Source organism: Monocercomonoides exilis (genome assembly GCF_001643675.1).
Source record: "Monocercomonoides exilis strain PA203 chromosome Unknown scaffold30-1206723, whole genome shotgun sequence".
NCBI lineage: Eukaryota > Preaxostyla > Oxymonadida > Polymastigidae > Monocercomonoides > Monocercomonoides exilis.
In genome coordinates, this window is record NW_027150575.1 from 855,723 (window position 1) to 879,302 (window position 23,580).

The 23,580-nt window shown below is 32.4% G+C and overlaps 6 protein-coding genes across 6 annotated transcripts; 5 read left to right on the forward strand and 1 right to left on the reverse strand.

Annotated features, from left to right (window-relative positions):
* Positions 1-46: 46 nt before the first annotated feature.
* Positions 47-1,051, forward strand: MONOS_17768 (uncharacterized protein; the record flags this gene model as incomplete). The annotated part of the gene is made up of 3 exons (XM_067870720.1): positions 47-268; positions 328-850; positions 1,047-1,051. The coding sequence occupies 3 exons, from the start codon at positions 47-49 to the stop codon at positions 1,049-1,051; spliced, it is 750 nt and encodes a 249-aa protein (XP_067725186.1).
* A 655-nt stretch (positions 1,052-1,706) lies between these two features.
* On the reverse strand, positions 1,707-4,976 carry MONOS_11937 (Translation initiation factor 3 subunit I). The gene is made up of 6 exons (XM_067864514.1): positions 4,754-4,976; positions 4,611-4,681; positions 4,511-4,555; positions 4,008-4,451; positions 3,716-3,885; positions 1,707-3,537 (listed from the first exon to the last, which is right to left on the reverse strand). Exons 1-6 carry the CDS (start codon positions 4,953-4,955, stop codon positions 1,836-1,838), a joined length of 2,634 nt encoding a protein of 877 aa, XP_067725187.1. The 5' UTR covers positions 4,956-4,976; the 3' UTR covers positions 1,707-1,835.
* A 1,165-nt stretch (positions 4,977-6,141) lies between these two features.
* MONOS_17769 (uncharacterized protein) lies at positions 6,142-6,913 on the forward strand (the record flags this gene model as incomplete). Its single annotated transcript, XM_067870721.1, has 3 exons — positions 6,142-6,224; positions 6,273-6,367; positions 6,435-6,913. 3 exons carry the CDS (start codon positions 6,142-6,144, stop codon positions 6,614-6,616), a joined length of 360 nt encoding a protein of 119 aa, XP_067725188.1. The 3' UTR covers positions 6,617-6,913.
* A 1,149-nt stretch (positions 6,914-8,062) lies between these two features.
* Positions 8,063-11,224, forward strand: MONOS_11936 (uncharacterized protein; the record flags this gene model as incomplete). Its single annotated transcript, XM_067864513.1, has 1 exon — positions 8,063-11,224. One exon carries the CDS (start codon positions 8,063-8,065, stop codon positions 11,222-11,224), a length of 3,162 nt encoding a protein of 1,053 aa, XP_067725189.1.
* Positions 11,225-11,597: 373 nt separating this feature from the next.
* Positions 11,598-12,725, forward strand: MONOS_11935 (uncharacterized protein; the record flags this gene model as incomplete). The annotated part of the gene is made up of 1 exon (XM_067864512.1): positions 11,598-12,725. The coding sequence occupies one exon, from the start codon at positions 11,598-11,600 to the stop codon at positions 12,723-12,725; it is 1,128 nt and encodes a 375-aa protein (XP_067725190.1).
* Positions 12,726-12,911: 186 nt separating this feature from the next.
* On the forward strand, positions 12,912-14,963 carry MONOS_11934 (uncharacterized protein; the record flags this gene model as incomplete). Its single annotated transcript, XM_067864511.1, has 2 exons — positions 12,912-13,208; positions 13,290-14,963. 2 exons carry the CDS (start codon positions 12,912-12,914, stop codon positions 14,490-14,492), a joined length of 1,500 nt encoding a protein of 499 aa, XP_067725191.1. The 3' UTR covers positions 14,493-14,963.
* Positions 14,964-23,580: the final 8,617 nt, after the last annotated feature.

Sequence of the window (23,580 nt, forward strand, 5' to 3'; positions counted from 1 at the left end):
TATTTGTGGGTTTGTGGAATCTTCGTTGAGCAAAAGATTTGAGAAGATGATAATTGAAGAAGAAAAGAAAACAGAGGAAAAGAATGAAAAATTACTTGTTGACCTTTGCGAATGCTATCTTTTGCTTAAGGAATATCCTTCTCTGAAATATATATCAATTTGTTTGCCTTTCCTTCTTAAAGTTGCCTCGGAGAAAGAGGAAAACGAGGAGACTCAAAAAGAAGTGGAAATGGCTTTATTTGCATTAAGTAGCATCGAAGGATATTGTGTTTGAGCATTTCAATTTTCTTTTGACATTTTTCAATTTTTTTCTAATTTTTTTCATAGGAAGTTAAAAGAGAATTGTATTTGAATGAAATCAAAGAGATCATTCAATATCATCAAGAGCAACGCAATCTGACTCAACTTGCATATCAATCTGCTTGGATGTTTTTAATACACAGATTATGCCGCGATGAACACTTCGAAAGAGTTTTTGTGAACGAGCTTCATTTCTCAAGAGAGGCAAGAAGAGAATTGGAAGAGCTGGCAAAATGTGCGGATTGGAAGAGAGGGAAAGGAAATGAAGGAGAAAAAGAAGCAAAAGAAGAGCTTATTTTGATTGGATGGCTCCGAATATTGGGGCTTTGTCTTGTATTATTCCAATCGACGTCTGAAAAACATATTCTTATTGGAGGTATTGTTCATGTATTTCGAGCAGCAAAGGACAATTATGGAGATATATACGAGAATTGCTTTAATTTGCTTGGGGAAACAACATATCAAGGAGCCATGAAAGTTGATTACTTGTTGAAAGGCGGAGCCATTAATGCTGTTTTGGAGGAGATGAAGAGGCCAACGCTGAATAATAGTATGAACTGTGAATTCTTAGAATTTTTAGATTCAATTTCGGAGGAAATCAAAGATAAGAACATATTTGAAAGGAAAGACGCGAAAAGAAAAATAGTCAAAATGGAGTTATGTGAAAAGATGGAAGAAGAAGGATACGAAGACATCATTACAAGCTTTTATGGAATATTAATGTATTTTCAAAGAAATTATTCTAGTTTAACAGATAGGGATCTTTCTGATTTTTTAGTGAGCTTTTGAGAAAATACATTGAATTTTGTAACTCTCTTTTGATTTTTCTTTCTTTTTTTTATTTATCTCACAAAATCGAAAACATTTGAGCAAATTTTAAAAAACTTTTTTTCTTAACTTTGAAAAGAAGCCAAATAAATGAATGAATGAATAAGTTGAATTAAAAAATAAATAAAAATAAATAAAAAGAGTGAAAGAAAAAGAAAAAAATCGTAAGAAAAATATGTAAAACTTGCAAAATCTATTTGTAAAAATGCTGAAGTTTATTCCCTGGTTTTCAGCAGCTGGAAAACAAAAAAACGGACCAATAAATGTAAAAGACTCATTGAAAAGATGACCATTTGTATAGAAGGATGTTTCACTATCTTTGAATCGCATCAGTTTAATTTATAGAGTTAATAAATATTTTGAAGTTCAAGGTTTATTTCCGGATGTAATAATTTTGTTTTTTCTGATTATTAAATTTCCTTTTGTTTTTATTCAATGGAATTCTTACGAATCAAAATCGTAAGAGTAATATTCTCAGCATTAAATTTCTCAAACATTAATTTTCATTTGCCCATAAATTTGATGGAAATGATAGGCAAAAATCAACATATTTATAATAAAACAAATTAAAAAAAAAATAATGAATATCCGTTCATATTCTTTCGCGATGAAAATAAATGCAAAGAAAGTGAAGTGGGTAAAGGCAAAATAATGAGGAATAAATGAGTTTAAGAAAAAACACGTGAAGAAATTAGTACCGTATTTGCTTACCCTCTGCCTCCAAATCCATCATCGTCATCTTCTGGCGGAGGGGCAAGATCTTCCTCATCCATTCCCCTTTTCCCTTTCTTCCCTTTCTTTCCTCCTTTTGGTGCTTCTTCTTTCACCTCCTCCTCTTTGACTTCTCCTCTACCTCCAAATCCATCGTCCTCATCTTCTGGTGGTGGAGCAAGATCTTCTTCTTCTTCTCCTCTCCTCTTCTTTCCTTTCCTTCCTTTCTTTTCGTTCTTCTTTCCTTCTTCTTTATCTTCAGTTTTAATCTCCCCTCTTCCTCCAAATCCATCGTCCTCGTCTTCAGGAGGAGGAGCAAGATCCTCTTGTTCTCCTTTCTTTCCTCCCTTTTTCCCTTTCTTTCCAGATTTCTGCTCTTCAACATTCTCTTCCTTCTTAACTTCTCCTCTTCCGCCAAACCCATCATCATCATCTTCTGGTGGAGGGGCAAGATCTTCTTCCTCTCCTCCTCTCTTCTTCCCCTTCCGATCTTTCTTTCCTCCTTTTGGTGCTTCTTCTTTCACCTCCTCCTCTTTGACTTCTCCTCTGCCTCCAAATCCATCATCATCATCTTCTGGTGGGGGTGCCAAATCAACATCCTCCTTCCCTTTCTTCTTTCCTCCTTTTTTCCCTTTCTTTTCTGTCTTCTGTGCTTCTTCATTCTCCTCCTTCTTGACAGCTCCTCTTCCTCCAAATCCATCATCTTCATCCTCCGGTGGAGGAGCAAGATCCTCTTGTTCTCCTTTCTTTCCTCCCTTTTTCCCTTTCTTTCCCGATTTCTGCTCCTCAACATTCTCTTCCTTCTTAACCTCTCCTCTGCCTCCAAACCCATCGTCCTCGTCTTCTGGAGGAGGCGCAAGATCTTCTTCTCCTCCTCCTTTCTTCTTCCCTCCTTTCTTCCCTCCCTTTTTGCCTTCTTTCCCTTCGTTCCTTTTCTTGTCCTCTTCTGCTGCTTTCTTCCTCCTTTCTTCGTCTTTTGACTTCTTCGCTTTCCTCTCCTCTTCCTGCGCCTTGTTCAACGCATCCAAATCTGCCTGGATCTTCCGCAGCCTCTCCTCCTCTGCTTTAATACTCTTCTCTTCTTCCTCTTTCTTCTTCCTCTCTGCCTCTTCCTTCTTCCTTCTCCTCTCCTCTTCTTTCTTGCGCAGAATCTCTTTCTCTTCTGCAATCTTCTTCGCTCTTTCCTTTTGCCTTTCTTGTTCTTCTTTCTTCTTTCTTGCTTCTTCTTCTTCCTTCTTCTTCTTTCTTGCCTCGGCTTCTTCCCTCTTCTTCCTCTCTTCCTCTGCTCTTTCTGCTTCCAGACGCTTCTGCTCCTCCAACATAAGCCTCCTCCTCTCCTTCTTCTGCTCTTTTCTGATCTGCTTCCTCCTTTCTTCTTCAATCTCCTCTGGTGTCTTTGTCACGCCTTCTTCTCCTTCTCCTTCCTCCTCTTCTTCCTCGTCTGCCTTTGATGGCACAGACGATGATGATGCTGATGCTGATGATGAAGCTGATGCTGATTCTGACGGCACATTCGACGACGATGCTGATTGCGAAGCTTTTTGCTTCTTTTTGCTCTTTTCTGCTTCTTTTCTGGCTCTTTTCTCTTTCGCGGTTGATTTGTCCTCCATTTCTGCTCTTTCTTTCTCTCGGAAATATTCTATCTCTGGAAGTATGTTGCACATACGAATCATACCATCTTCAGAACCAGATGCAATTCTTAGTGAATAATATTAAGCATTAATTTTTGTTCATAATCATCGCATTCGAATTTTCACCACAAATTTCACAATCCAATAAAAATAAATGAATATTCAAAATTAATTAATTCATTAATAAAAATAAAAATAAAATTAATAAATAAATCGTATTTCTTTCATTTATTAAAAATTCAAACCTTGTTCCGTCATTCGAAACAGCAATGGTGTTTATTGGACCAATGTGACCTTTCAACGAGCCAATCATCTCTTCTGTTACTAAGTCAAATATGAACAGACGGAATTTATCAGCAGATGTTATTGTTGTTGTCACAGTTGATTTTTCTTTGGTTCCTCCTCCAATCACAAGCTATTTCAAATTCACATTTTAGAATATGATATGTTGAAGTTATTTGTTTATTTTTTTAATTATTGAAAAAAAACATTAAAGAAAATTTCGAATTTAAAATTTTAATAAATAATAAAGCATACATATTCTTTTTCCAATGAAAAATCACCTGCAGATAGAGGAATTGTGCCCGTATACTTTCTTATGACTTCCAAAGTGTTGGCATCCCACAATTTTGCTGTTCCATCAAATGACGTTGATAAAAACGCTGTTCCATCACTGGATACTTTAATGGACGTTGTACGTTCCGCATGTGCATCAAGTTCCAGCTTCATATCACATGTTTTCACATCCCAAACAGAAATTTTTCCGTCTGGATGTCCAAATATCACACTTTCGTTCAATTGTACCCATCCTCCACAAATGACTTCATCAAATCCAGTTACCATAAACGCCTTTTCAGGTCTAAATTCCTCACTAGATTCATCGGATAAGTTCGATAGATCCGGAAAATCGATAATATAGCACATGCTTGGTTGACGGACTTTTCCACTTACGATCATAATCCGACTATCTCCAAAAGAAAGCTTAAATTATTAACAAAATTTCTGGTATTAAACAGTTAAATATATATATGTTTAAAAACCTTTACAAGTCTGACAGGAGCTCCAAGTTCCCAGCTAAGCAAACGCTAAACATGTCACACATCAAATGGATTGAAAAAGTGAAAACAAAAAACTACAAACTCTTCCTGTAGACACTTCCCAAAATTGAACGTTATATTCTCCTGTTCCAGTTATCAAATATTTTGTATTTTCTATTTTTTGAAAAATTCATTTTTTAATCAAAATTTTCGAGTAGAAAATCAATATACGAATAAAATACATACGAGTAACTGCTATACTGAAAACTGCTCCATTTTCGCCATCTGCCTTTCCAGCAGATTGCCCATTTCTTGACCACCAAAATGACACTTTGTTATCTGTTGAAGCAGTGAACAACAAATCTGAATCATAATTAAAAACTATATCATTGATGGGCCGACTATGTCCATGAAAAACATAGGGCGTTATCCCTCTCATCACCTCCATTTTTATTGATTAAACTGAATTAGGGAATTTATTTGCTTTCAAAAATTTTATAATAATTTAGATCAACATGAAACATATTTTTAAGGGAATTATATGAGATAGAAATAAATTTTAGAAAATTGCTTTAACTTCAATGTGACAATTAAATCATATTATAAGTGTCAAATTACAAACTATTTTGAACACTGGTATTTCAAAGAAAGCAAATTCTCAAATTTTAATATCTTCCATTTTTCATCATTATTTATCTATTTATTGCATTTATCGAAAAATTATGAATTTTTCATTTGGGATGAAATATCAGGTTTTGTGAAAAAAATAAAAATTAGTTCCAGTTACACCAAAAATTATTCAACATCGAAAAAGTTTAATTCAAGATCGAAAATTATTATTCGAAATCGGAAAACTTTAATTCGAAATCGAAAATTTTTTGTCTTGAAATATATTGAAAAAAATTTCAAAATTCAAACTCATGTCAGTTGCTTTTCTTTCAGTTATTGATCTGAGAAATTTGTCAATTTCAATTTGAAAAAATTTTTTTGATGTTTTTTTATTGTTTGATTGTGCACAATTGCGTGAAATTTCAAACTGAAATAAAATGTTTATTAACTCTTCACATGTGCTCAGAATATAATAAGCAATTTTTGCGAAAAATAATAGTGATAGGATAGTTCATGATCTTGTTTTGTGCACAAAATATAAAAATTCATTTCATTTCCTGAAAATAAAATGTTTTGTTTTTCATTTATTGTATTGGAAACCGATGGAATAAAACATTTTCAATCTTGAAAATGATCAAAGAAACAATTGATATCAGTCTTTATCATAGAAAACAGTTGTTTAATAAGAAAGAAAAACATTATTAATTAATAAACATTTGTCACTATTAACACTTGTTTCAATAAAACTTTTTTGGTCTTGACTTTAATTGAAATTATTAACAAATTATTAACTTTTTCGATTTTGAATTAAAGTTTTTCGATCTTGAATAATTTTTGGTGTATTTTTTGTAATTAAATCATAACAAGTGTTATATTCAAATGAAGAATAAGTATTGAAAATTGATAAAATGAAGATAAATGAAAGAAATTGTTGAGTGGAACAAAATTCATAATGCAAAAAATTTATTCCCATTTGTTTTTGACACCCATTATTTAAATAATTCAACCAAAACCAACTTATCAGAATGTTTTCTGATTTATACTTGCTTAAATCTGAAAAAGAAGAAATTGAGCGAATTGACGATGCACTGATACAACATTTAAAAAGGTTATTTTTTTCTTTTATGTTGATTGAAACAAGTTCTTATCAAAATAGCACAAAAAATGAAGCAGAAGAAAATGAAAGAAAATGGCTTGATGAACACATTAAACTTCATGGTGAAATTTTTACTGCAACTTATATTCCTGACAGTTAGCGAATTTTTGTTTATTGTTTATTTTTCTGAATCAATTCATTTAATTTAAACTTTTGTTGCAGAACCAAGGTTTTTCACTGTTCAGAGCACTAACAAATATGCCCAAAGTCTTGGAAGGAGTGCAAAACTGATCGATGCGACGGAACTTGTATTTAGTAATATTGCTGCAACTGAAAGAGCAAAACGAACTTTTGAATTATCGTTAAGGCCATCAGCTAAAAAAGAAAATACAATAAAAAAATGAGAGAACAATTTTCATATTAAATAGGAAGACACAAATTATGATGAAATTTCTCGGTATTCGTGTTTGATGCTTTGAGTCGAGAGTTTATCACAAATAATCCTTGAGAAACTAGCTGAGCATCTTTTACAAACATTTTGGTAATAAGCATTCGACTTTAAAAAAGAATTTTGCTGAAAACCTTGCTTTATCATTTATATTGCTATTTTGATGGATTAAAGCTGAATTATAGTTATATTTTTTCAAATTTTATAAATTTTATTTCCATTCACAATTCCGTGAAAATTGAACAAATTAATATTTTTTTTTTTATTTGCATCTGACTATTATAATAGTTGTAATATATTGAATCGAATGCAATTATGAAAAATCAAGTTCAAAATTTCTTTCACCCGTTATAAATATTTTATGATTATAAATTACATCTTTAATTTGTTGGAGCATGTTATACATTAATATTTTGCTATTTTTATCTATAAATAGCAAATGTCTTTGTGAATGTTCCACTCTCACTCGGCATCCAATACCCAGACATTATTATTTTGCGTTGATAATTCAACCTTGAGATTACATAAGCTATCCTTTTTAACAGTGAAAAATGAAAGCATTGCATTCTTCAAGAAAAATACATTTGCAGAGCTTGTTAATTGCGTTCTTGCTCCTTCTTCATTGGGAGTTAACAGTCCATTTTTTACTTTTGACAGTACCTCGCAGTTTTACAATTTTACAATTTTAACGAAGCAAATTCAAATAGCTTATACGCCTATTTTAAGTGAGCTTTGCACAAATTCTGAAATAAAGACTTCTACTGGAAGTTCAGCATCGTTTTTTGATTCAAAATTTTCTTCGTTAACAATTGCAGCTCCCTGCTCCTTGCTTTCATGCTATGCAGTTAATTCAGTCGGTATATTTCATTGTGAATTTAGGAATATTTGTTCAACTGCGAATCATTATGCAAATGATGATTCTTCTTGCATTGTTTCAATTAGCAGTTGCATTTTTTCTGCTGTTGAAAATCCATTTTATCATACAATTATTGATTCACGATTTTCGGAACAATTAAGCGCTTCAAATTCATCTTTCGAACGATGTACTGTACTTTATCAAAACCGTACATACATGTCAGGAGGAACAAAATCATTTCTTGATATCGCCTTTTCATTTAACGGAGGCTATGCTCAAGGAGGGGCAATCTGTGCAAAAGGTAGTTCTGATGTATCGATTGATAACTGCTTATTCGACAAATGCAAAGTGATTGGTTACGATAACTGATCTGGCAGAGGTGGAGCTTTGTTTTGCGAAAATGGAAAAAGTGTTGTTTCTTACTCAAATTTTACAAATTGCACTGGAAACTACGGAGATGGAGCTATTTCTTTTTGGTTTGGAGCAAAGTGTATTTTGCATAAATGTCAAATTGTTAATTGCAGCGGTTTGCGTCATTTCGGAGGAATGAATTTAGAACAAGCACCTGAAAAGGAGTCTCAAATTTCAGAATGCGAATTTTCTCATTGCTTGTGTTCAGGCAGTGATGGTAATTGCGTTGGCTGTGGAGATGCAATTGGAATAGTTTTTTCACCGAGTCATCTGAAGATTTTTAGCACCAAATTCATGAACAACTTAGCGAATAGAAACGGAGGTGCAATCATGTTCTACTTAGCTCAACAAACATCTTCGTTTGCATTCCGTTTTCTGTTTTTCAGTAACAATTCAGGGCGGAGTCAAGGAGGAAGTGATATTTTCTCAGACAATAATTTTGCTGGAAAGTTGAATTCGTCTCAGTTTGAAGCATGCTATTCGTTTTCGGTGGATCATCGCTTTATATACTGCAGCGGCAATGGATATTATGGAAGCATTTCAAACAGACCTGATTGGCTCCCGACTCCGAGTTTTCCGAACCTTTATGTGAAAAATGGAAGGCATGACACAAATGATTGTGGCAATTCCACCGAAAACAAGGAGTGCGAAACATTTAGATTTGCTATAACCCGCTGGACACCCATATTTGACCAGAAGATTATTATCAACGAGGGAATTTACACTGAGACCTCACTGAACATTTCAGACAGAGTGATTGTGGCAGTCTCCCGAACATCAATTCCAAAGATTGTCTCAAACGTTGATTCTGGCACATTTTGTACGATCACAAACGGATCGTTTTTCGCTTCAAATTTTATTTTTGTGCACAACTCGTCAGCTTCTTCAAATGCGATATTGTTTTCGATAAGCGAAGCAGGTGGAGTGCTGAAGCTTGTCAAAAGCACAGTGACAGCTGAAAGCGGACAAGGCACTTCCTTTTCGAAGTCGCTTTTTGTGATAAACGATGGACATTTAATCCTTGACCAGGCTACAATCACAACAATAAAAACTTTGATGCCTGCTTTATCTCTTATTTCTCCGAGGGAATTTACTACAACGCAGACAACGTTTTCTCAAATCAGTCGAACAAACGGGAATGGCAGCATCATCGAAGTCACGCTGGAGACAGGGAAAACTCTGTCATTGGTTAACTTTTCTCTTACTGAATGCAGCTGCAGCGAAGGAAATGGAGGAGGAATGTGGGTTTATATGAAAGCTGGCTCATCTTTCAGCCTGGGAAATGCCACTGGTGCGTCTGTTTCTGGTAGAAAGTCCAATGCGAATGAGGTCATGGGCTTCACATCGTGTGCAGCAAACAGCGGATCGCAGCCGAAATATGGTTGCGGTGGAGGAGTGTATCTGTACTTGGAGAACAATGCAAATAATTTCATGTTCAAACAAGTGTCTTTTAGTGGCTGTACTGCACAGAGAGGTACAGATATTTTTATTAACGCAAATGATCTATCAGCAGTTATCACAAATGCAACTATTGCGTTCGGACCTGATCTTTCCAGCAGTGATGAGCTTCGTGGATATGACAGATTATCGTTGGCAGAAACATTCGCCATTCCTTTGCTGATTTATCTGAAGCCATTTACAAGTCCAGCTTGTGTTGGTGGCTCATTCAAAGCAGATATCAATAAGTGTGGATTTCCTTCGCTCCCATGCTCAACAATTAACTTTGCAGTAACTGCACACTTTTCTTCAGCGAAAGTTGAGATCCTGCTTGTTTCTCCTTTCAGTTTCGATGCAGAATTGAAGATAGAAACGAATGAATGGGATATTTCAACAGCAGCGCAGGGAACAGTGTTTGATGTCACTTTTATTTCACAAACGGCTCAAGCAGGATTTATTGAGTCATCCGTTTTATTGACAATAACCAACATTACTTTTTCTGTTCTTCAGTCACTCACAATCCAAAAGACACTTTTTCTTTGTTCTTCAAATACTTTGAATGTCATTAACTGCGGATTAACAACAGCTGCTGGAATTCTATCGATTAAATTTTCATTTGTCAAAATTATTTCGGGGAATTTTTTCCTCATGAATTTTGCTGCTTCTTCTGTTTCTTTCGAAACTGCTTCTTTCATTACTGCGTCTTTGGGGCCTCTGGCTTCTGTGAATATGAACAACTCCTCTTTCGAAGGTATCGCTTTGGACAGTGGCTGTATCTTATCTGTCGAAGATGTGTTAAGACTGCAGATTACTTCAAGCAATTTCTCCAAAATAACACACTCGCAAGGCGATGGTGGTTGTATCTCTATTTTTGATGATTCTTCAACAAAAACAGGAGATATTACTGTCACTGGATGCAAATTTGCTGAATGCAAAGTCAGAGACTTCGGAAATGGAGGCGGAATCGCGTCTAGTTTGAAAAGCGGGCTTCATTGGAATGTTTCGGACTGTTCATTTGACGATTGCCATGCACCAAGTGGATTATCAGATGAAGGAAAAGGAGGAGCTGTGTTCATCGCACTTTCTGTTGCTTCATCCGATTTCGTAATTGAAGCACCTTCTTTCGGAACAAACTCTGCAAAATTGGGGTTGAACCTATTTGTGATATCTCCTTCTTTGAGAGACAGCGTCAAAGAAACTTCTCTGCCGTTTTTAAAACCAACCACCGAATCGATTAACCGAAATTCAGATAGAATTAATCGAGCTCAATTCAGTGTTTCAACAGCAACAGCAGAAGCTGCCTCTTTTGATTCGGCTTGCGGATTTGATGCCGCCAATCAAGTGGACTCAATCCCGCTTGTGCTGTTTTTTCGTGCTGCCCCAACAACATTCTCTGTTAACGGAACAGGAATTGACAATTCGGTCTGCGGTTATACTGATTATCAGTGTAAAACCATCAACTTTGTATGCGGAAGACAAACTTCACTTGAAAAAGAAGTGAAAATTGATGCAAATGCAATGAGCTTTTCTGAGGAGTTTGTGTTGTCCTACGCAAAATATAACATTTACGGACTTGATGCGAACACCACTTTGACTGTTTCTTCTGCTGGCACTAGCACGGATGGGCTGGTTACGTCGAGCTCCGAAGCTACGCTGTCGCATCTCATATTTATGCTTCTTTCTCTTCTTGGAACACACATCGTTCATCTCTGTTACTTCTCCGGCAGATTCATCTTCTGCCACTGGAATCGAATACAGCTTCAAAATATCGTCGATTGCCTTTGCCATTCAGACAGCAGCAAATTTGGACTTCAACATCATAAAAGCAACATTCGGCCAGCTGAAAATGAAAGATTGTGATGTATCTGTATCTGACTACAAGAAATCCCTTTTTGTGTTTTCATCTTCGGTTTCATCTGTTTCTATTGAAGCAACAAACTTTAAAGGCTTTTCTGGGACAAGTGAGCCTGCATTAACATGTCTAGCACAACAAACTACAAGCAATGTTTATACAACAATTACTCTGAATAATACCATGTTCAAAGAATTGAACCAAGCCATTGATCATCCAGCATCAATTGTGAAAGACACCTTTGCCGCATGGAACACGACAATCACAAACGCTTCTTTTTTGTTGTGCGTGGCAGGTTCATCTTTGCGCGGAGGAGGATTACGGCTGTGTTTATCAATGGATGGCACACTCACAATAAAAAGCACAATAATTATAAGTTGTATGGCATCGTTAGAAGGAAGAGGAGGGGGATTGAATCTGGATTGCGTAGATCCAGCTGACCCCACTCCAAACCCAATTCCAGAGCTTCCGTTTCGAATCAGCTCAATTTTATTTAATCACAACAATGCGAAAGTGGGGAAAGATGTGTTTATCAACTGCCGCAACATTTCAGAGCAGATCGACGAAATTTTATTTGACTTAGATTTTGATCAGCCGTCGCTGCAAACAGAAACTGCAATGAACGCAAATGATACAGTTGAAAAGGATATGAACATAATTCCTCTTATCAAATTCTTCAAAAGCGAGATAATATCCTTATCTGCTCTGAATGGATCCGACTCGACTAAGCAATGCGGAAGTGAAACTCTTCCTTGCAAAAGCATAAATGTTGGGATAACATATTTATCAGCAGGCATAATTCGCGTGGTATTAATAAAAGATGTGACATTAATGTTGAATGAAGAAAAAATCATAGACACGATTATAAAATCATATGTTATTGATCAAGCGATTGTCGAACTGAACACAAGCCTTGCTGTTTCCAATCCTGATGCTTCCATTTTAACGCTTGTTAACGAAGTTTTCATGAATAATTTTGATTTTCATTTTTCTGAGTTATTTTCGTCTCAGCATAAAGCTGTGCTGTATCTTCAAAGCGGTTTCCTTGATGCGAAAAATATTTCATTCTCTTCAATTGCAGAGCTGAGCATTACTCCTTCATTGTTTTATGTTGCTGATGGAGATTTTAAGCTGGCTTATTGTACAATTTCTTCAGTGAATTGCATTTCGTCAATGTTTAATTTTTCTTCCACAGCTGATGGTGTTGAAATCTCGTTTCTCAAATGTTATAATTCTTGTCTTTCTTCTTCAATTATTGAGATTGATAACGGCCAATCAAGCATACAAAACATTTCATTGGAGAAAATGGAATTGAAAAACATTTCTTTAAGCTCAAAGGAAGCAATTGGCATTTCTTGCTATTCTTCCTCAAACAAAGCCAGCATCAAACTCTCTTCTGTTGTTTTTGACTCGATTTCTCGTACGAATGGAGGGCCATCAGCAAGCAAGGCCTTTTTGCTTGGCTTCTATTCGACAATTGTCTTTGAGAACTGCACATTTTCGAGTTGAACCTCACCCTCTCCTCAAGGCAGTGTTGAGTTATTGGACAATGTTCAGAGCCTGAAAATGAGAGACTGCCATCTCTTTGGCATGAACAATGCACAGAGTGTTGCTGCTGCTGCTATGAACAACTCTGTATTCTCAAAGGAGATCTGTTGATGGAATGGATCTCTGTTTCATCTGGCTTCATCGGACATGTTGATGCAGCTTTCGACTGTTGCAGACTCTCCAAAGGGAGGATTGTCGCCGCATATATCAAATACCTCACTGGAGAAGTGTGAGTTCAGAGACAACAACCCACAAATTACGAACTACGATTCAGCAAGACGCAACATCTTCTGTGAGAATAATGGAAAAGTGAACATCACTGACTTGAAGGGAAGCGACGGGCAGCTGCCAAACTCGTCTCTTTGGATCTCCTCTGAAGAGTGCACATTGGCAGAAAATATTCAAGACAGGGCATCATCACTGTTTATTCCGACGCTCAGCTCAGTGGATAGCGCAAACGAAGGAGAAAACTTGCGACTGACGTTCAAAGGAAACCTGCTAATTCCTTGCAATTTGTCTTTTTAGACCACACAGTCACAAGATATTAAACAAGATGAAATTGTAACAGAACAGACGAATCAGGTAGATCGGACTGAGCAGTCCGCTGAATACAACTTCAGTGAATTCATTAGTGAAAACGAGGCTGTTTGGATTATTCCGTCATCAAGTGTTACAACTGCCCAGACAGATTGCATTATTACAGCAACAGTTCTGTTTGCGGGAAGTTCTGGCAAGAAAAGAGAAACAGCATCTGTTGTTCTGATGAATTCATCAGAAGGAATGAAACAAGTTGAGGGAAAAGCACAATTGGCAGGATTTGATTGGAAAGTTGTTGTTGTCATAATAATTTCAGTGCTTCTGATTGCTTTGGCATTTGCTTTAATTGTTGTTCTTGTGAAAAGAAGAAAGAATGAGCAAGAGAATCGATGGACAGTTGAGTGTGGAGAGGTGGAAGGAAGAGAGAAAGTTACAGAGAAAGAATACAAAACACTCGAAATGTCAGAAAGTGAGATGGATTTGGATAGACAACGCAATGACAGCTCAAGCAAGGTGCTTGATAAAGGAAAGGAAAGCGAGCAAAACAAAAGATGGAGAGAAGAGGAAGTGATTGGAGAGAGCACAGGCGGGATAATACTCACCTGTTTAGAGGAAGAGGACGAATGGGCAAGCAACTCTTGTACCAACTTACTGAGCAGCAACATTCCGCAATCTATCAATCAACCTTCTTTTGATGCTGATGTGAATGTAGTTGTAGATGGAGATACCTTTTTGATTGATAAATCTTCTTTCACAGAATCAGCTCATGCGGCTTCAAATGTTTGTTTTTCTTCAGATATTATCCCTGATGCAGTTATGCAACCCGAAGGTTTCGAGTCCAGAAGATACAATGTTGAAGAAAGAAAACTGAACAAAGAAGTTGATATAGAAGAAAGAAAAGAAGGAGGAGAAAGTGATTTCAATTCGAGTAAAAGAAAGAAGAAGAGAAGCAAAAAGAAGAAAATAAAGAGCGCGCTGATCCTTGAAACTGTTCAAAGTGTTGATTGTCTGAAAGAACAGGGAAACAATAAAAAAAGCGAAGAAGCAAATACATCCGCAAATATTTGTACTGTGAACGATTTTGTGACTGATGTGTTGTGCGTTGAAGAAGAAGAAGAAGAAGAGGTGGGCAAGAATGAGATATTCGATGATAAAAAGAAGAGGAAAAGAAAGAAGAGAAAGAAGAATTGAAAAGAGATGCTTGAGAAGCTGATTCGATAAAATGGATATTGCAAATAGAATAGCAATGCAATACAACTTGTTCCAAAGTTTTTGATTTATAAGCATTATTTCTTTCTTTCTTACAAATTTATATATGATTTTCATTTCTTGAATATTTTTGGATTATTTTGGAAATTTTTATTTTTAAATATTTTTATTTAGTCAACCTATATTTATTACAATGAGTATTAAACCTGGTACAAGGTTAAAAGCCAGGAGTTTTTAATTTATTGATTTAATTTTATATTTTAGATAATTTAATTTAAATTATAAATAACTTTTTTCAGGTTGAATTTTTAAATTTTTGATTATTTTTCAAAAAAAAAATGTTTACGTTTTTCAATTGAAGATGCATTTTTTGATTGATTAATAATATTGTTAAGATTTTATCGATTCATTTTTGAAAAATTGAAAAAACAAAGCCACAATTTTTTTATTGAATGAGCATCATTGTATGATGAAAAATGTGATGTCACATTAAATACCGTGTGATTCTTTTCCTTGTGAAATCTTTTTTCAAAAAATATAGACAAAAAAAAAATAAATTAATAAATAAAAATTATCTGAAAAAACAAAACAAAAAACGGGGAAAGCAAAGTTTGGATGCAGAAAAATGTTCCTGGCTTTAATATTTCTAACATGGAACAAACAATAACACTGCAGGCGTTTTCGTTATATAATTTTGCACTTTTGATAAACTTCTTGTTATCAGAAAATTCAAAAAAATAAAATCGTTTTTTTGAAATACGTATAAGTTCACAAAACATTATGCAATGATATCATTGACACCTGTTCAAAAAAAAATGGGATTTCAAATGATTTTGAAATCTGAGAAAGAAAAATAAAGATTAGAAAGGTTCTGTAATTTAAAAATTAGAGCAAAAAATGCTTGAAAGTCTGTATTTTCCCATATATTCGATGTGATTATTTTCAGTTTCAACCTTTAAAAATGTGTTTTCCATTTCACATGTTTCATAATTTTTGACTTCTTGTGTATTTTTATTAAAAGAACCCAATTATTAATTTTTTGTGAATTATCACTTTGTGTTATTCAATTGGATTGACAAAATATTTCGAAGTCAACAATCAAACTTCGATCTTTTGATCTGCAAATCAAGCAATTAGTTTTCAAAAATCACAAGCATCACAACAGAAAAAAAAAACTATTAACATGCTCAAAAATTTTGATACTCATAATTATCCCCTCCTTTTTTTTAAATAAAAAAAAAAAAATTTTTATCGTTGATAATAATTTTTTAAAAATCCAACAGTTATTGTTTTTATTACTGTGATTATTTGCTTATGAAAGCAGATATAGCAATTTGAACACATCAATATACACATTTGAGAGTTTGTGAAAACAAAAATATAGCACTCAATCAATATTTTTCCTCGAAAAATAAAAAAAAAGGAGTTTTATTTGTATCAGTTTTTTCTTTTCTTTTCTTTTTTGTCAATGTAATAAAGCACTTTTTTGTTAAAAATTTCAACTATTCCATTTATATTATCTTTCATTTTTTTTTTTTTTTTTTTTTTTTTTTTTTTTTTTTTCTGCGAAATTCACCAAAAATAATTCTAATTCGAAAAAAAATAATTCAATTTCGAAATTCATTAAAAACTGAAATTTTTAATTTTTCTCGAGAATGGATTTCAGAAAAGTTCAAGTTATTTTTTAACCAATCAAATTTTATCACGCATAGATAACTGTTTTTTTTATTGCAACAATCAATAAATCATTTTTTTTGGAAAAAAACTTTTTTCGAAAATCATCACTCAAAAGATAAAAAAATATTTTAAAAAAAATTCATTCTATTGAATAACCAAATAAAAATTTAATAGATTTAATCACGATCATTGAATTATTTCTTCACAATAATGTGATTGTTTCATTGGCAAAATTTTGAATAATATCGGTTTTTAACATGAAAATGAATTTATTTCATTTTCAAATTAACTTCAATCAATAAATTTTCATTCAAAATGAAAGAAAATTTTTTTTATGAAAATGCAACATTTTTCAAATATTGATAAACAAAATTTGCTGATGAGATAAAAATAAAAAATATTTAAAACCCCAAACACAAGTTATTCATTCCACAAATCAAAAAAATTTACGTTTCGAAATTGAATTATTCTTTTTCGAAATCGAATTATTTTTTTTCGATTTCGAATTATTTATTAGATAAATTGTGAAATAAATTGATCATTTCAAATTGTTTGTGTTATTTCAAGTTTCAGCCACGAATTTTAAATTAACCGAGTTATTTTGAAATAACCGAGAAAAACTTAAATCTAATGGACGTTTTTGAAAATCATTGTATAGAAATATTTTTGATAGAAAAATGGTTGCAACCATGTTCTGAATTGCATTTTATCATTTTCAATGGAAAGATTTTAAAAAAATTTTTTTTTTGAGTCTTGACGAAATTGAGTTTTAAACTGTAATTTAGAAATTAAAAAATCAAATTGTTCATAGGCATTTATTCAAATAACGATTGTTTGATAATAATATCATTTGTTCGTAAAAAATGAATCAGCAACTTCAATAAAAAATACAGTTTTTTGTGAATTCTCTAGATTTTCCAATAATTTTCTCTCAAAAATTGTTTTCTTTTTTTCTTTTTTTTAGAAAAAAATGTATATTGAGAAAAAACAGTAATAAGACAATTACTTATTGAAATTAAAAAAAATGTTGTTGTTTTTATCTTTGATTAGATAGTTATTGTATCTTATCAAAAAAATATTATTCAATTCTGAACAAAATGAGGACAGATTAGAAGTTCTAACATTAAATTCAGAAATTTCATATCATGTCGTTTTCGAAAATTTGAATAGATGATTATGACATGCAAAATTTGAAGAATTTAATTTGTCGAAAGAAGAAGTGATTGTGAAGCGAGAAAAGGAAAAAAAAACAGAATATTATTCGAAGATAAGATGCACCTGATTGTATTAAAGGCAATATTCAAAGCATTTTATCAAAAAATGGATACATTTTCGAGAAAGTTCAGATTAAAACATCGAGATTCAACAAACAGATTATTGATGAATATAATGAGCATGCGCGTTTGAATGCTCAGTCAGTTATTTCTTGCTTGCAGATTCTGTGGAAGAGACATATGTTGAATGCGTTCCCACAAAATTCAAAATGAAGAATTTTCAATTTATTTTTTGCTCAACATTGATAGAAGGATAAAGTCTTTTATTTTATCAAGTTCAAGCAAAAGCTCCAAACAACGGATTATAATGTTATTTTAAGTCCTTTTACGAATACAAATGCAGAACAACAATAAATCCAGATGTTTACTAAGTGCTGCATAATGATAGCTATGAACTTTTTGAGTCTTCAAACAATTTGTTCAGTGAATATTTCAATACAAATGAAAATGAAAGGAGAATGTTCTAATCCTTCAGTTATGCAAATGCAGTGCTTTGATGTTTGATCAAACATCGAAAAAGGATTGGTTTAAAGACAAGACGATTTATGTTTCAGGAAGTGGAAATGATACATTTCAGCTTTGTGGTGCAAATGAATCAAATCCATGTCTGACAGTGAAGAAAGCCTTTGAGATGAGCGAGGTACAGATTAGCTTTACAACCACATTGATGGATGGAAATCATGTATGTGAGACAACAACTATTGCGACTGGGACAAAAAAAATTCTGTTATTGTTACAAACAAAGAGAGAAGTTTGATTGGAACAGTCGCATTTTCTTCATCATCTTCTTCTTCGGCAGGAGTGCTGTTCAGTGTGAAGTCAGCTCATCAAAGAATGACACATACGAAGTTAAATTGAAGCTAATTAGCAAGTTCTTTCCCGACGGCAATATTACCACTAACAGAAGAAGAGTGCTTTAACCGCGAAGGACATGATAAAAATTGATAGCAAGTTGAACAATGGAAGCTGCAATAACAATTAAACAGAATTAAAAATTGCAAACAACCTGCAAGCGAGTAGTTGATTTTTGAATTTCATGAAAATTAAGTTAGATAAACGCGAGTTCAAATGTTTCATAGGAATTCAGCAATTTAAATCTGGATAAGAATACTAGCCCTGGGTGACGTGGTGACTTCTGACGTAACTTATTCGATTTTTGACGGACGTGACAGATTCTTCCACGTCACAAAAAAAAAGAAAAAAGAAAAAAGAAAGAAAAAAAAATGAAAAGAAAAATATTTATCTAACTTTCCATAACATATTTTTCACTGACGCGTGAGCGGTAATTGGAATTTTATCAAGTCACTGACGTCACTGAAGTCAGTGAAGTCGCTTCTCATCAATAATTCGAAAAAGCAAAAAATGAAGGAGAAGTGCAAAATGTGCAAGCCAAATTTCTAAAATTCTAACATCTCATTTTTCAAAGAATAGCAACTATAACATTTCATTTTAATTTTTAATTTTCTCTTTTTTTATGAAAAAAGCTATATCAAAATCTTCAAAAAATTTGAAGAAAGCTCATTGAAAGTGAAGTACGTTTGAATTAGTTTGGAGAAGTTTGTTCGAAGTTTTTTTTAAGAATTAATAATTGTTTTGTTTTCTCATTTTGCTTATTGCTTGATGTGAAATGACTGTCATAATTGGAAAAAAGCAAATCACAATTACCACAAAAACCATCATTTTTTGTTATATGAATCATTCTTGGTTTTCAGCAACACTTAAAAAAATTCTTTTTGAAAAATGTTTAATCACAAGAAACACTTTTGAATAAAGGAAAGGAAATTGGGATTTTTGATGATGAACAAAGCAGATCCAATTTCTTTATTTGAATGAATAGAAATAACAGTTTGGAAAAGAATAAGACCTATTGAGATATTAAATAAGTGATGCTTGAATATGACAAAAATCTTTTCAATGAAGATTGAAGCAACAATTCATTTGAAAAAAATGTCTGAATGATTCAAGAATAAAATGAGAAAGTCATTTCAGCAAATTATTCATTTTCACTTTGTTTTGCTATTTCAATTTCATTTCGTTAAATGATATCATTAAAAACAAATATAATTAAAAAGTGCATAATGAATGCTTTCAATTTTGTAAAATGATTAAAAATTGTTAGAGTTTCAAAATGAAAAATTATTCCATTTCTGAACAGGCTCAAAAATTATGAAAAAATATTAAACGATCAATCGTCATCTTCCATTTTTTTTCTGAAAATAATTAAGAACTTTATTGAGAATAAAAAATTGCACCTTCACATTCTTCTTTCATCTTTTCAGGCAATTCTTTTCTTCATTGCCTATTTCTTCGCGTCTTCCATTTGATCTTTCTCTTTTCTTCTCGGTCTTTCTCTCTCATCCAATTCACACTTTTTGCTAGCTCTTCAAGCTCTTCTGCAACCTCTTTCTCAAAATACATCTCGATCACAAAAATTTCTTCAAAATTTTCATCGCTGAATGATAGATTTATCAAAAACTCCAAAGCCGATTGTTTTTCTTTACAGGTCAGGTTGTGATGTTTGCAATGATGTTTGATTTTCTCTTCGAAATCATTCAGATTCAGAATTTTTTCAAGTTCCTAATTTAAAAATAAGAAAAAGATCAATTATATCAAAAAAGAAACATCAACGCTCAAACATGAAATGCATTCACGTTGCTCAATGCCAATAAAGCTATTTCCACCTCTTTTTGTGTTTCTTTGCTCTTCCACATTGCAAATTTCAAGCTATTAAAAAAAACTCAAAATAAAAACAAAGTTTTAATCGCAACAATCAAAAATTCAATTGCAACAACAATTGCACACTTTCATATTTTTCGGTAATGCTATTTTTCATTATTTTTGAGACACATTGCGTCCATAAAGCAAACTATTTTTCATATAACGTGAAAACAAAGCAAAATCTTTCAAAGAAGAAATCGATGATTAATAATATGATAAACAGTTCAGAAGAATATAAGCACTCATTTCATTCTCCTATGCATCTGTTCAAGTATCACAAAACACAATAACGCAGTTGGTTTTATAATCTATTTATGCAATAATGTTATTTGTGATTTCAAAATTTTCTCCAAAAAAAAATGTTAATATTTTAATGTTTCACATTCATTTTGATATTATTATATTTTATTTAAACCAAAAGTGATTTTTTTTTTTTTTTTTTTTTTTTTTTTTTTTTTTTTTTATTTTTCGAAGTGGAAAATTGGTGACGGACGTGACGAATTTTTTTCTTCACGTCACCCAGGGTTAAAGAATACTGAAACAATGTGGAAAAAATGCCACTATTCTTTTCAAAAATTATAATTCTTTGTGATGATTCGATGGAGAAAGAAATTTGCTTCCATGAGCAATATTTTTTTCAATTTGATATATGGTTGAATTTTTTCTTATTTTCAAAAGTTCAAAATGAACGAATTTTTCTTTTCATTAATCAACATTGAAGAAAAAAGTGTATTATTTGATTAAAGAGCAATTGCAAACTTGAATTTTTTCAAATTTGATTCTTCCTTTTTTTTACGTTGATTATAAAAGAAAAATTGATCGCTTCACAATTTAGATAAACAAATGCTCTGTTCAAGGATGAGAAAAGCAAAAATACAAAAGCATGAAATATCAATAAAATCTGAAAAGCAAAAAACAAATAAATATTCTCGATGATTTTTGAAAAAATATTAATTTCATCTTCCTCTTATCTAAACATAACACAATCCATATATGAAATCTTCGGAAAGTTCTCCTTCTATCTCTTCATATAGATTTCATCGTATCTCTTTCAGCTTCACTTCCTCCTATTCATTTTCCGTCTTTTCTTTCAATCTTTCTCATATTTCTTTGAAAGGAAGTTACCATCAATCATGATGTCTCTCTCACTGGATTCAAAAACTTACTCCAAATTAACATCAATTGCTTCACTTTTCAGCGAATCCTCAATCTGCGCATCTGAGCGATGAAATGTCATACCTAATGTTTCAATGCATCCATCACATGTTTCTCAACAATTATCTTTCCTTGCTCGATTCAAACGAGAAATATCTCCAATAAGCCCAGTAAATGCTTCATTTCACAATCAACAACATCGAAATAAATCAAAAATTGATTAAGCAATCTTCCAACACTAGCAATACTTTTGCTTTTCTCTCTTTTTTATTTCTCTCTTCCGATGCATACATTTCATCAGATATTCCAGTTCTCTTTTTGCTTCTCTTTCTAAACTCTACTCATTCACGTTGACATCTTCCAAACTCCTTTTTTCAAAAAATCAACTAAATAAAAACACCCAAGCCAATTGATAGGCAAGATGAGTGAGGTTGAAATGTATCTGATTATTCTTGAAAATCTCTTTGTTGTTATCTGGGTTTGATCTTTTTCAAATCCCTTATCAAAAAATGAGAATGATATTTGAAAATGTCAAAAATGAAGGAAAAATTGTCACACTATATTTCTAATATTTTTCAATTCCATCAAGATAATTTCAATTTTCTTTCTTCTTTGCTTTCCATTTTGTTCAAAACATTAAACAGATGGTATCGAACACGTAATTCAAGTGAATCCAGCGCAGAGTTGTGACTAAGAGAAACATTGCATTGAAATGGATCACTCACTGGCTCTCCCTTCTTTTTCTTATTTCTTTTCATTTCATGAACATTGAACATTTCATCCTATAATAGATTTCTATTCTTCTTTATTCATTTCATCGTTCATTGAATTCTTTTCAAATATCATCTACTTCTTTTCTCTTCATTTCTTTCTTCCAAACAGGAAAATAAATCTATTCAAAATAATAAAAAATATCCGACCATCAAGAAATCATACACAACAGCAACTGCATACTCGTGATCTAATTTGTGTCGTTTCTTTCCTGCATTTTAGCAATGGATGTCAATCAGAAAGTGCTGATAAAAAGTTATTCAAACTTTATGTAAGAAAGCTTTTTAAAAAGAAAATAAAATAGGTAGAAAATAATTAAAATGGACAAAAATAAATGCTCTCAAACCGGTTTTAATTGCATTTTTGTTTTCAATCCATATGTGTCGAGAAACCTTGATAATGATTTGATCATTTACATAAATGAATATTTATCAATGCAAAAATTTCAAAAATAGAAAAATATTTCTATTATATTGTTAGATATTGTTTGATGATAAAGTGTGAACCAATTGTTTTTGATTATTACATAGTTTCACTAAAATACAGAATGTTCAAAATACCAAAAAGGCGAAACTCAACGGATATAAGTGAAACCTATCTTATAGATGGACGCAAATGCTCAATGAGCAGTTGTGTTTATTATAAAATTCATTATTTTATCAAAATAATTCGTTTTCACATTTGAAGGAAAATGATCAAAATTTTGTTAAAATTGTCAAAAAAAAGCTTTATTTATGAAAATCATAACACAATATTTAATGTTGATGCGTTTTTGGCTTCGACATGTAAAAAATGTTTTTTTGATAAATGCAAGACTGTCAGGTCACAATTGAAAAAAACTAGTTTTTCTTAAAAACACTGCCTTTATTTTAAAATTACTGGGGGAACTTGAAATAAACAGTTTATTTCGAAATATTTTTTTATTTCACAATTTATCTATTCCGAATTTGAATTATTTTTTTTCGAATTAGAATTATTTTTGGTGAATTTATTTTAACAAAAAATTCGAATTCATTAAAATTATTATAATATATTGTTCGTTTATTAAGATGAAAAAAATAAGTTTTTTATCAAATGTTCAACTCATGGAGTTCTAAAGAACGTTATTTTGATTGAAACGGTTTTTTGAAATAAAATGATGTTAAAATATGATCTCTGAACTTTTTCAAAATGATGAGCAACCTTCGGTCAATAATGTAATTCTGAACAGAAAATTATTTTACTGATTTATTCAGCAATTGACTGAAGAGCAATTAAATAGTGTTGTAATCATTTCCCCCATCAAAGACTTTTATGCGTTGCACCAACCTTTGAAAGAATTGGTATTGAAATATTTCTTAACTAAAGTATGATCAATTATACCATTAGTATATTTTGATTTAGTCATTTGCTCTTTTTAATATCAGAGAAGCTTTTGCCATCAAAGTTAGCGCTATATAGAACATGTCTATTTCATCGTCTGTTCTGATGCAAAA